Here is a 14,231-nt window from a genome sequence, read left to right as displayed (position 1 = left end):
TAAAAGCAGAAATTATCCCATCGTCTATGAAGGATCCATTTCATGCATGGAAATGTCATCCTGAGAAAAAGTACTAGCTAATGCTGAACAATTATAGCACAGACCAATAGTTACATGGGTATGCCTGGTTTATAACAATTAACAGTATTTATATTAATGCTTTATATTGTAAGGAACCTCCAGGGTCGATCTGTACATCTTTTGATAGGTTTACAAATATGTACTTTGAAATTATTTGGCAATTAGCACTGTCCTGCAGAAAAGCACTGCAAGTAGGTGTCTGATTCTTCAGGATTTTCAGCAGGTTTTTAAATATGTACTCATTTTCATGTCCCTGTTGTTTGACATTGGTTAGTTTTGATTTACAGATGACATTTCTACATATTAAATGGATCATTATGAATGACCTGCTATTAGAGCTTCTATTATGTTGCACTTTATTGAAATTAATTTATTAATAGCGATGTAACTGGTTTTTCACACTCAGAGCTTCACATTTAATAGTCTGTCCAGAAATTATTGATTTCATTTTGTTTGAAGAGTTCTTTTTTATAAAATTCAGTTGCTGCGTCTTTCATCTAGTTTTGCATTTATGGTCTAAATTAAACAGCACAACCTCATTAACATCATTTGCCTCTCACTTTAACAGGGAGTTTTTCCTGAATTTCCCTTTGAATGAACTAAACAAAATCTCCTGTCAAAACGTATAGCCTTAATTTTTGAATATTTTATCCTATATTCGAGTTGTAAGCTGCAGAGTTGCTACCTCAATCTGAAAAATTAGTGCATTTCTGAACAGAATTGGGTTGCAGTGCTGCAAAGTGTATCATTTTCTGCCCAGCCAATTAAATAATTGTTATGAGAATCAAACACCGCTCTTGGCAATAATTCCTAATATTTCCCTTAGATGATTATAATGAAGCAACATATCTGTAAATTAATTATCTTCATTCTATCTGCATCCTGTGCTGTTCATCCCTTTTCTGCTCGACAACATATTAACTTAGACCCTTAAGGCATTCTCTCATGAGATGGAGTGAGAAAGAGAGAGAGAGAGAGAGCTTGCGACTCAGTGTGTTAATCTCCTCCCACAGTCTGAATAGAATTACCTCATAAATATGAAATATATTAGGCCAAGAGATAACATGGGCTTTTCCATTTAGTCAGTGTGTTTACAAATGTTTATCCTGGCAACATGAATGAGGGAAATTGATCAATCTCATGATCAGTCTGATCAGTAGAGAAAATATTCTGATTCAATCTATGAACCATTTGGCCAACCATGTTCAGAGATTTGACACTTTAATTAAATCAGTAGAATTTAAATCCCTGCTGGAACTTCGTCAAGTTTCGTCAGAGTGTGTTGCTATTCTAGCTCTGTCAGTGCCCCTAAGTAACATTGGCATATCGTTCCTCAACCCCTTTCCTTTGTTCCTTGAAACAGAGTACTGCCTGTGCTTCCAGTGCTCCTCAAAAGATGCGGTTACTCCACTCCTTAATGCAAGGAGTGGAAATGGAGAATTTGAGAGATCCAAAATACTAAGCATATTTTAAGGTCTGATACTTGCTTTCACACCTTGCAGAGAAATCTAACAAAGACATACAGGTTGGTAGGTTAATTGGAGAATGTAAATTGCTCCCAGTGTGTATGTATGCATATGATTCTATTACAATCTTCAGGGCTTCTACTGCTGCTTTTGTGTGACCAATCTCATTACCTCAGGAGCTTAAAGCCTCTGCCACTTGAAGCTCTTCATTAACACCAGTGGCTCTTTAATTTTCAGTATAGATAATCTGCACATTTTTAAAGCAGTTGAATATTGCTTAACAAATGACATGCAATTCCAGTCAACAATAATGAAACTAGGAATATCAGTGGAGAGACACATCATTGGTCTTCTCTCTTTACAGTACACTTGTACTACAATCTTAACACACTTTCATTTCTCATACTGCATCAGGTTTGCAACACAGAATTAAGAGTCTACCTTTGTTTCTCATTCACAACTAAGTGCAACTATGGTTGGGGAATTTGAGATGTGGCTGAATGCTTGCTGTCAATATCAGCCTCATGAATCTTTGACGAATTGCATGAATCAACATCATGAATCTGGATTTTTTCTGTGCTTGGAATAACCATGGCATTGCTCTATAGGTTAACTTTCATCTAAGAGAAAACTTGAAGAGGCTGAAAAGAGAGTTCTCTGCATCTGCTTCTTCAAGCAGAACCATTTATACTTTCCTTTTGTGGGATCCAGGCAAAACCATCAAAATTTTCTTGATGTGTGACAATGACATTTACTCTCCCTGCTTTAAGGGAATGGAAATCCTTCTGGAATTTCTTGTAGCTTCTCATCACAGAAGAATAAATTTGAATATTCTGCAAATTCTCTCGGGTGTTGCTCTGGAAAACTTCCTCTTATGTTGTCCGAGGCCTGACTGAGTGGAAGTATGCATATTGAGGTTCTGACAGCTCTCTATTAAGGTGAAATCTTCTCTAATTTACTATTAAAGGTTGATATTAAACCCCAGAACCATGTGAAATCTGGGGATCATTTTGGGGAGGCTTGGAAAAACCACAAGTAAGTTTGACACTTTGCTGGCACCCTCCTTTTCATCAAGAGAGCCCTGACACCGGAGTCCAAATGATGATCAGCCCTCCTTTGCTGCCGTTTCCAGTGTTTTCACTTTTATTTTCATTGTCTCTCGCTTTGCATGTCATACAACATCTGCCCTGTTTCTAAACTCTCTTCACCTACACTATCTCAGCTGCTTAATGTGAGAGTGATTGAAAGTGTGGGAAGGTTACTACTGGTTGCCCTATAATGGATCTCTGGTGTTGCCTCTTTTCCTCAACCTGCTTGTTCTTCGTCCCTTCAATCTTGTATATTTGAGGAGGTACACCTTCCTTTTGGGCACTAGCTTTTCAGCATTAAATGTAAAAAATTGAACAGAGCAATCAGTAAATATTGTTTATCATTTTGTAAAAAGCTTTGTTGTAAACAGGTTTGAAGTGTCAGTACTTTCAGACAGTCCAATTGTGAGTGAGTCACAGTTATTCTGTGCAGTTTTCATCAATGTCCCTGTGATGGAGGCAGAAGTGACTTCAGCATTAAAGTAATGAAGAAAATAAAAATAAGTTCAGAGTCCAACATCTGATTGATATTGATTGATTTAAAAAAGCTGAATATTAATCATCCAACAGAAACATAAATTTGCAATGATCAGGCCAGTTATATTGCTCTCACTGTACAGTCGCTGATAACTATGCATGGATGAAAGAAGGCTGCTTGAACAATAGGCCGAGGGTCTTTAATAAAAGTATATTCTACCTGGCTCCATAGGCAAAGCGAATTGTGAATCAGATCTATTATCATTGACTTGCATTTTGGTAATTTTTTAGTTTTGCAGCAGCAGTGCAAAGACAAAATAAGTTGTGAAAGAACAGAGTAAGAAAGTAGCATTCATTGAGTCATGGACCATTCAGAAATGTGATGGTAACAGTGAAAAAGCTGTTCCTAAATCATTGAATGTGTGCCTTCAGACTCCTATACCTCCTGCCCAATGTTGGTAATGCATTGAACAACCGCAAATATTATAATCGTTATTTTCTGAAGCTTGAATTATTTTACAGCAGGTTTGTGATAAAGTTTGTCCCCGGTTTTGCATACAATTAAATTATTTTGTTCATCAGAAAATCAGCAACCCCTAACAAATGCGCATTGTAATTTGTTTTTCCTGATGCCTCTCGTCTGTTTTCCCCCCATTTTTCTTGACTGCTTTTGTTTGTTCCAGTTGCACATCCCAATGACACAGAGTCACCTGTTATTGATATTGACCTGTCTGCTGGTGAGTCCAATCAAGTGCTGAGTAAGGCCACTCATTTAGAATTACTGCACACTAACAGCTGCTTATGCTTCCAGCGTACTGATGCAAATCTTAACATTTGGCATTAATCCAGCAGCTAATAATTTGTGACTTAAAACCTTTAATGCTTTCAGGGACATCACTTGTGTTTGGCTTTGAAACTTTGATTTAAAATGCCATGATTGCTAATACTTGCATATTTTTTTAAATGGACATGATGCTTGTATGAATTATAAATCTGAAGCATTTCAGGGGAGTTGCGTTTCAGGGGACTTATTTTGATCCTATTACTGATCTAATTGGAGTGCATGGAAATTAAAAAAAAACTGCAGGTTCTAGAAATCCAAGATAAAAACAGAAAATGCTGAGAATGCACAGCAGGACAGGCTGTGGTGATCATGGGGATAAACTGAAAGGAATGAATGGGAGCAGTTGGAGAGTGAGAACATTGACAAAAGAATGGGGGAGATTGGAAATGCAGAACAGTTAGACTGGGCATGGCCTTTATTCCCAGAGAATAAAAAGGAATAAAGAGAGAAAACTAAGAATTAATCACAACCTGATGAAGGTTCTTGGCCTGAAACATTGACAGTTTATTCCTCTCCATGGATGCTGTCTGACCTGCTCAGTTCCTCCAGCATTTTAGAGTGTTGTTCTGTATTTCCAGCAACTGCAGAATTTCTTGAGTTTATGTTTTTTAACTTATAAGTTTCTTCTGTCTCATTTTCAGTTATGTTGAAGTACGTCCAATCTAAAATGTTAACTCTATTTCTCCTTCCATAGATGCAGCTTGACCTGATTATTTCCAGCATTTTATATTTTTTGTAATTAGAGTGTGTTTCTGTCCATTCCTATTGCTCTATTTCTCCACCTTATAATAAAGATTAAAGTTGCGAGTGGATACCTCTTTCTAAATATCCTTATTCTCAATGGATATTTTCACATTTTGAGAAATTATTACAGCAATTTGTCTTTTTTTGTTATTACCAATTCCGGATGTGGAAATTCTCCCACAGGGAGAATTCAGTATGTTAGAAAATTTATGTTAGAGAGCCGATGGGATGATGGTGCACTGATTATGGAAAATGATGAAAATGCCAAAGATATTTTCTAACAGTCCAGAGATCTGAGTTCACCATGGTGGAATTTAAATTCATTGGATGATACAGAATTTTATAATCATGACACAGGATTTTCATAAAACCCAATTAGTTCCTCCAGGAAAGATGATGCTGCTCTTAATCTTTTGGATATCTCTGAGATGCCCTCTGAACTATTCTAGCAAGCCATTCAGCTCAAGAGCAATTGGCTGATCAATGGTTGCTAGCAGGCCAGCGACTTTTAGATTCTGGATGAATTAAAAGCAGTACACTATCCAAAATAAGATGTAGATCCTTTGTGCATGGGACTTGGAAATGCACAGTGGTGTAAACATTTTGTATTCAGAGACATGTTAGCACCACTCATTGTCAACGATGAGACATTTTTAGGCCTGAATTATTGATGCCATGAAGTTTATTGGTTCTTTTATATTAGTTACAAATGAAGTACACTTCAAAACTACTTTGCATTTAGTCAGCTTGCAACTAAGACTTTTAAATAGGAGAGTTAAGAGCACAATATTTTAGAGCTGTCTAAGGAGATCAACATAAAAATCATCAGTGTGTATATTTCTGTCCGTTGAGGAACACTTGGTCATGCTCATGAGTTCAACATTTCCTTGGGAATTAGCATTTAGCTTTTAGGTTTCTGCTTGGTGTAGGGGATATTTTGGGAAAAATAATGAAATATTTAAAAACTTAATGTATGTAAGTATGAATGTATACCAGGCTTTCCCTATCAACCAGCTTCTGACTTCATCACTCCCTCCCCGTCCCCCCCTTCATATTCTGGCATCTTCCACCTTCCTTTCCAAACCTGAAGAAGGATCTTGGCCCAAACGTTGACTGTTTATTCATTTCCACAGATGCTGCCTGACCTGCTGAGTTCCGTCAGCATTTTGTATATGTTGCTCTGGATTTTCAAAGTCTGCAAAGTTTATGAATAATGTGTTTTTTTTTCTGTTAACTCTATGAATCATGTTTGCATTTCCTTATTACAAGGTTTTGTACGAGGGACACTCCAAAAGAGATCCCAATCATATTTCTTTAATGCATTCTTTAAAATATGTGTTTGTTTATTATGTTGCTCTAGGTGCCTTGAACTTGTTTACAAATTGAAGCATGATAGCGATTATTAAATGCTGTAGTTCGTTTTTGGTGTAAACAAAAACATTGTAACAAAAGGATAAAAAGGTTTACCTAATTCTTGAAGTGAAGTAATTTAAATTACACTTAATTATACTTAATTTAAATTATACTGCCTTGTGTTGAAATTACTCTGGATATGGTGAAAGAAATCAAAATGATCATAATTCGGTAAAACCTTTGTGACAACCTCCATGCAATTATGTTTCTGCTCAGTTGTTCCGCTGTTCATATTTACCTTCTCCTCTTAGCTGAGCCAGCTCCTAAAATAATCAACTAAAAGGCAAGGCCAATTTACTGGTATTCTCTAACTTCAAGTAAATTGAGGTATTCATTAGTGATGGTCTGTTTCAAAAAATTAGAAATTACATCATCTTAAAAAAAGCATTCCACATAATAGAAAGAAGCCACAACTGAATTTCAAAGAAACCTCCTGACATGATTGTGCAAATATGACACTATAGCACACTATAAATATTAGTAGTGAACTACTGATTTGATATTAATACTGCTGTTGTATAGGACTTCCATTGTGAAAAATTCAAAAGTAAATGTTTTAACTGTTGTAGCATATTTTTAAATTTATGCATTCAAATGAGCAAAAAAACACAAACTACATGTTTCATTTATTTTCACTTAAAATCAAATACCTTATGACAATAGATGATTTTAAATGCAACAGTGTAGGAAAAGAGAATTATTGTGTGATTTATAACTGAAATAGGTTTTAGTTAGATTAAAACCTGGGAGGGATTGTTTACACATTAACTATCTAACATAGGAGTTCGTTGAATAACAACACTTCTGAAGTCTGAGCTAACCTTGCATTAGAGCATCTGGGTCAGATTCAAACTGACCTAAGATTATCCTGTTTTTTTACTTTGTTAGCAAATAAGTGATAGTTTGCCCGGGTACTGGAAGGGAAAAAAACTACAGTTTCTGATAAGCTCCACCTGAAGTGCAAATCAATTTTACCAAATCTATTTCACATTTGAAACATACAAGATCTTTATTTGCCTTTTTTAAAAGACATTCATTTCTTCGTGGTGTTATTGCGGAGTGTTTTTGAAATATTGTCACATCTAAAACTTACAGCTTCCCACCTCCATTGTTATCATTATTATTCAATAAAATATTCATTTACCCAACAAAATCATTTTGGTTATGACCCACATGTAAATCCAATGTTGTCTGTGGGCAAAGATCATTTATAGTGTGTTTTTCATGCCATAGGAGATCAGTAACAAAAAGTAACTGGATGTGATTGTTGTCCTTTCTTGTCCTTGTATTTTATGTTGAAAATTGAATGGTCTAGGGTTATCCATTTCTCTTTTTATGATCAGCTGATGGGTGCTGTAATGTAAAGGAACTGGCTTGGTCCTGGCAGGTTTTATGGTTATTCTTCCACCATGGGAAACACCCCATAAATATGGGCCAGGAATGAAACTCAGGGCACAGGGAGAATGTAATGGAAGAGTATTGACACAGTGTGGGAGAAGCCTTGCAACATTAAACAGATAGGCATTATGTGCTGCTTTAATGTCATGTATATGGCTTATTCTACAGGCTATTTGGTTTGAGAAGGTACCCTGGTTTATTTTTACCTGTATTATTTTAACCCTGCCCTCCTACCTCCTCAGTCATTAAGTGCATTAACAGCACATGCATATACAATGTACAAGTATGATATGCCTTTTTAAAATGCTTCCCTAAAAGTGGTCAGATTTAAATAGCTGTGCTTGGGTTTGTGTTCTTACATTTTATTGTTTAAGCTATCGACCCTTTCTTTCATCATCTGCTCAGTTTATTTTGTTTTCATTTCTTTACATGGATATGTAAAGCTTGTTTCTTCATAATCAGATGAATCACAATATGATCATGAGCTTTTCAGCATTTTGTTGTGAAATAACCTGCATAACTCTCAGAGGCGCTAAATTTGCAGGTTATAATACAAAATCATCATTGATACATTGCGTTTGCTGCAAGTGGTGGAAGAAGAACCCAACGATTTTCAGCAGCCCTGCTGGCAAAGACGTGTAGTCTGTTTGAACAGAGTGCCCTCTATTGTGAATCTGTGGCCAAGCAACTTCATCCAATCAGATTCAAGTAGCTACCCTGAGATCCAGGCTAATACTTTGATATTAGAACAGAGATTTTATTTCTCACTGCACACAGGACGAAGAATGTGCCTTGTCCATGCAATGAAGAGAGAGAAATAAGTGAGGGAAAAACACAAAAAATAAAATAGATATATAGATAGATAGATAGATACTTTATTGATCCCAAAGGAAATTATGGTGTCAAGGTAGCATTGCAAGTGCAGAGATATAAATATTAGAAGAGCAGTAGAAAGAATAAAATATTAAGTTACCACAAACATACAGGAGGGGGATCATCATTTCCCCAGCTATAGGATGACTAATTATAGAGCCTAATGGCCAAGGGTAAGAATGACTTCATCTAGCACTCTTTGGAGCAGTACAGTTGTCTTAGTCTATTAATAAAACTACTCCTCTGTTCAGCCAAGGTGGCATGCAGTGTGTGAGAAACATTCTCCAAAATTTCCATAGGGTCATTTGTTCTACCATTCTGTAGTGTGTCTAGTTAGCCTCCTATAACAGAGCCATCTTTCTAATTGGTTTATTGAGTCTGTTGGCATCACTTGGGTTGATGCCATTGCCCAAGCACACCACCGTACAGAAGATTGTACTGGCGACAACAAACTGGTAGAACATGTGAAGGAGAGGCCTGCAAAAGACTTCAAAGGACCTCAGCCTCCTCAGGAAGAAGAGACAGCTCTGGCCTTTCTTGTACACAGCCTCTGTGTTGGTGCTCCACTCAAGTCAGTCATCCCGGTGCAACCCTAGGTACCTGTTGGTCCTCACCACATCCACGTCTTACCATCAATAATAACGTAGGCTTAGTCTTCCCAAAGTCCATCACCATCTCCTCTGTCTTGCTAATGTTGATCTGCAGATGATTCAGCTTGCACCATTTGATAACGTCCTCCACCAGCACCCTGTATTCCTTCTCCCATTCTCTCTTTATACACCCAACTATTGTTGAGTCATTAGAGAATTTCTGAATAAAATGTTGCCCATGGATGAAATTTGAAGTAAAAATAACAGCAGCTCAGAAATACTCAGCAGGAAAGTCAGCATCTTTGGAGAAAATATTTAAATTATTGAAAATTGAAGTGGGATCCGAGTGAATTGTTCATAAATATTGAAATCATATTTAACACAATCTATTTCCTCTGCTGGGGGAATCGAGAACATTATCTGGAAATACTAACAACACACACAAAATGCTGGTGGAACGCAGCAGGCCAGGCAGCATCTATAAGGAGAAGCACTGTCGACGTTTCGGGCCGAGACCCTTTGTCGACAGTGCTTCTCCCTATAGATGCTGCCTGGCCTGCTGTGTTCCACCAGCATTTTGTGTGTGTTGTTTGAATTTCCAGCATCTGCAGATTTCCTCGTGTTTGCTCTGGAAATACTGTTCTGTTTTATTATCTCAAATTTTAGTGCTTCTGAAAATTCATCAAGTAAATGGATTCACAACAGAATGCTGATCGGATCATTACAATGTCACCATTATGAGGAAGAAACAAGCTTTACATATCAAAATTAAAATGAAAACAAAAAAATTGAACAATTAATAGAAGAAACGGTTGGTAGTTTAAACAATAGATGTTACAAGACAAAGCCAGGTACAGCTATTTAAATCTGATCACTTTTTGAATAACAAAGTTGGAAGGTATATTCTTTCTTTCAAGGGAAGATGTAAGACATAATTTCAGCCTCTCTTGAGGGACAGTGATAACTGAAATTTTTAGGTTGAAAATTGGCATATTTAGGAGAGGATAACAGGATGTAGAACAACAAAAGGAACACAGGCAGTAGTCAACCATAATGGGAGAACTTGTTAGAGAGACTGAGTGGGCTCACGTGTATACTATGTGCTGAACATACGGCTTCAAACTATGACCTTGCCCATTGTTTCCAAGAGTACAGATTAACAATGAAGATATCCTGGCATATAGAGTCGTTATGATTTCTTGGTCTTAAAATGTGGCATTTTAATAAAATAATTGAAAATTTGCAGCTGGTTATACATTTAATATCCTTCCTCTTCTTTCGATGCAACTTGCACAATGAATTATTTACTGAGGAGAGCTTGTGAAAGTTTCATGATTCTTTTCATACATCTACAAGTTAATTGATATGTACACACATTTGCTTTAGACTCTGCAAAACTTCAGAGCTAACCGAATATAAAAATTATTGCTTATTGATTAATGTATTTGAATGCATAGTGGTAGATTTGGTTATTATTTTATCATGTATTATTATATTGGGGTATTCCAGGAAAAGTTCACATCAGTGTAACAACTCACTGAAATCTATGGTAATTTTACTTCAAGGTAGCTTATGTTTATGCATTAACTAATGGCCCAGTTATTTAGTTTTATTTAGAGATACAGAGGGCAATAGGCCTTTCTGGCCCTTCGAGCTGCACCCCCAGCAACCCCTGACAATCCCTATTTAAGATGAACCTAGTCACAGGTCAATGTATAATGACCAATTAACCTACCAAGTATGTCCTTGGACTGTGGGAAGAAACCGGAGGAAACCCAAGCATTCCATGGCAAAGAGGCACTGAAACTCCTCACAGAGGATGTCGGGATCGAACTCAGAATTCCAACGCCCTGTGCTGTAATTACAGCCACTGACCACTAGGTGACTGTGACACCCAAGTAATAAGTTGTTACTTGTGTGGAGTCTGTAACCTTGATTCAAGCAACCCCTCAGCGCTCAAGTTTGTTGTGATAATGACGTCTTACTTAAGACACTGGGCAACTGCAAAATTCCTACTGTGAACATTTAGATTTTATATTACAGAGGTTTTCTACCAGTATATTCATTAAATCATGACTCTTGGGAAATATTGGTGTTTCTGGCTTTTATAGTCTCTGGTGCATATTTTTTGTTTTACTTCTGTCTGGCAGTTTGAAATCTTTAGCTGAACACTAACCAATTTTTCATAAGTAGCTTGAATCTTAATTTCGCTTTCTTTAACTGCTGTGCCACTAACCAAGCTCGTTAACAATATTTAAACTGCCAGTCCTGAAGAATGATCATTTGTTCACCTGAGGTCACATTAAAATTGAATTTCTTTAACTTGCAGCAAATTCAATAAAAGATCGATCCCCGAGTTTTCTGACACCTTCTGGCAGCAGCTCACAGATAACTGCACTGCGAGGAGAAACACTTCAACTGGAGTGTATTGCTGAAGGGCTGTAAGTAAAATGAAAGTGACCCTTGAAACAATTAATCACCATTTTGTCTGTATGAAGAAGCAGTGTAAGTTTGCCCTCCAAATAATTTAATCTTGGTCCAAAAATGATGGTGTACTCACAGATATTCATCTTTCTTTAGCAATTTTTCCTCATTAAGTTGTGACTTTTGTCAACGTACATAGTGTCGTTCATTTCCAGAATTACCTACTGTGCCACAGGTTTGCATACGTAGCATTAAATTACCGTTTGTATATTTTGAACAATGGTGCTGTAACTAAAATTAGCTGTGTAATTATTTTGTAGATAATTTGTTAACTTTGCCCTTTTTATAATTTATACTGTGATTTCTAATTGATAAGATCAGATTTTTTCCCAACCATCATTTGTTTCTTTTATAGTCCCACACCTCAAATCTCATGGTCCAAGGTCGATGGTGATATGCCCAAACATCGAGCAACAGAAGAGAATTTCAATAAAACATTGAAGATAGTTAATGTAACAGACCTTGATAATGGAAAATATCAGTGCAAGGCCGAAAATGCTTTTGGTGTTGTGAAGCATTCTTTCTCTGTAATAGTGGAAGGTAATGTCCTTGCTTTTTCAGACCTGTTTTAACATTTTCTCTGCAGCAGTGGAAGACAATTTTAACATGAAGAGCAAAACAGAAATATTTTCAATCTTTGATGAATAAACCAGAGAAACTGATTATAATGTCAATTAAGTTAAATCCAGTTATTTAGATTCAGTTCCAGGGAACATAGAGCATAGAACAGTACCAGCCCTATGGCTCATGATTAAGTGCTAACCTATAAAATCTACTCTATGATCACGCTAACCCTTCCCTCCTTTGCAGCCCACAAATTCTCCATTTTTCTTATTTCCCTGTACCTATCTAGAAGTCTGTTAAATATCCCTACTGTATCAGCCACTTCCACCAGTGACCTAACCAGAGTTTTATAGAGTTGTAACATTACATCATGGCTCTTTAACTCAAATACCTCAATTAATAAGACCAGTTCATCATACAACTTCTTAACAACCCTATCAACTTGTGCAACAATTTGGAGACATCTATGGACTTGCACTTTAAGATCCCTCTGTTCTTCTATACTGCTAAGAATCCTGTCATTAATATTGTACTCTGTCCACATGTTTGACCTTCCAGTGCTTCACTTCACATTTTTGGTGACTGAACTCCATCTCTGCCCAGTTTTGCATCCTTTTATAATGTAATACAAACATCTATACTACCCTCAACATCACCAATCTTTGTGTCATCTGCAAACCTACCCTTCTACTTGCTCAACCAAGTCATTTATAAAATCACAAAGATTTGGGGTTCCAGAACAAGCCCTCCAGAACATAACTAGTCACCAACCTCCAGGTAGGATATTTTCCATCTGTGAGCAAGGCAATTCAAAATCCAGACAGACAAGTTCCCTGCCTCCTGACATTCTCAATGAGCTTATCATGGGGGATCCTGTCAAACATCTGACTGAATTCCATATACACCTGTTGGATTCTAATATTTTTAATCCAAGGTTCTTTCAGAAGTCAGGAAAGAACCACAGCACTTGTGGCTTCATGATCATCTTATTAAGCGTTAATTGAACAAAGAATCCTGAAAACAGACAGTACAGGAGCAGATGCTAGTAACAGAAGAGAGAGAAGAAGCAAAAGAAGGAAAAGAAGATGGAGTTGCCATGCGGTTAGCTCTTTTTATATCCATAGATAAGATAAGATAGATAGATACTTCATTGATTGCAAAGGTGTCACAGTAGCATTGCCCCCCGAAATAAGAAACATAGCATTCAAATTTACAGATAAGAGTCAGCTAATCAGATGGAGTCATAGAGAAGTACAGCACAGAAACAGGCTTTTTGGCTCATCTAGTCCATATCAAAACCATTCATACTGCCTAGTCCCATCAACCTGCACTGGGACCATAGTCCTCCATATCCCTACTATCCATGTACCTATCTAAACTTCTCTCAAATGTTGAAGTTGAGCTTGCATACACCACTTGTGCTGGCAACTCATTGCACACCCTCACAACCCTCTGAGTGAAGAAATCTCCCCCATGCTCCCCTTAAACTTGTCACCTTTCACCCTTAACCCATAACCTCTGGTTGTAGTCCCACCCATTCTCAGTTGGACCCTATTCAAAGAACGCAGCACCAAAGAAGCTTCGAGAGCTTTCCAGATTCACATAATTGTAACCACTAGGGGACACACTGAACAACTGTATAAACATACTGTGACTACTAAACAACATGCTAAACAGTGACATGTATATAAGTAGTTATAAATATACTAAAGGTGATTAAATGACATACTGCAAAGAAAATAACAATTAAACCATTTAATTCAATGTCCCCCTTTCATTTTATTAATCATTAGCCTTATATAAGTAAAATAGATGTAAACTCTGATAAGGCATTTTAGTACTCATTGTAAGTAGGAATAATTGGCAGAAATATAGCATCAGCTAATATTAGAATAAAGTCCAGTAGTTGTCGACTTTGTTCAAAGTCTTCGGGATGGTCAGTGATTTGTTCATGGTAGCCAGGCAGTGTAGGTGTACGTCAGAGGTTACTAACATATTGACCGCAGCGCTGGCAGTCCTTGTTGGATACCATATTAGCGCATCTCCAGTGCCTGCTATGTATCCACTTACTTTTGTCTTCAATCTTCACTGCTGAGTTAGTAATTGACAACACTTGTTAAGTGTTCCCACTTCCCACTGAGCTCCCGGTGGATCATTATGCAGTTTCTTAATCAGGATCCACTCACCAGGAATCAGTGTGTATCTCTCT

General features: G+C 37.0%; 1 protein-coding gene across 10 annotated transcripts in view; it reads left to right on the top strand.

The window, feature by feature from the left end:
• chl1b (cell adhesion molecule L1-like b) overlaps positions 1-14,231 on the top strand; it is a 920,799-nt gene that overhangs the window by 417,690 nt on the left and 488,878 nt on the right. For 9 of the 10 annotated variants that reach the window (XM_073072426.1, XM_073072427.1, XM_073072429.1 and 6 more), the window contains 3 exons: positions 3,796-3,849; positions 11,304-11,415; positions 11,814-11,998. In XM_073072426.1, the coding sequence (XP_072928527.1) occupies positions 3,796-3,849; positions 11,304-11,415; positions 11,814-11,998 (351 nt within the window). The remainder of the gene's footprint in view (positions 1-3,795; positions 3,850-11,303; positions 11,416-11,813; positions 11,999-14,231) is intronic. The other variant, XM_073072428.1, reaches the window with a different exon arrangement.

The sequence above is a fragment of the Hemitrygon akajei genome, chromosome 19 (genome assembly GCF_048418815.1).
Source record: "Hemitrygon akajei chromosome 19, sHemAka1.3, whole genome shotgun sequence".
Lineage (NCBI taxonomy): Eukaryota > Metazoa > Chordata > Chondrichthyes > Myliobatiformes > Dasyatidae > Hemitrygon > Hemitrygon akajei.
Note: the sequence above shows the minus strand (reverse complement) of the source record. Positions and strands in the feature narration are given on the sequence as shown.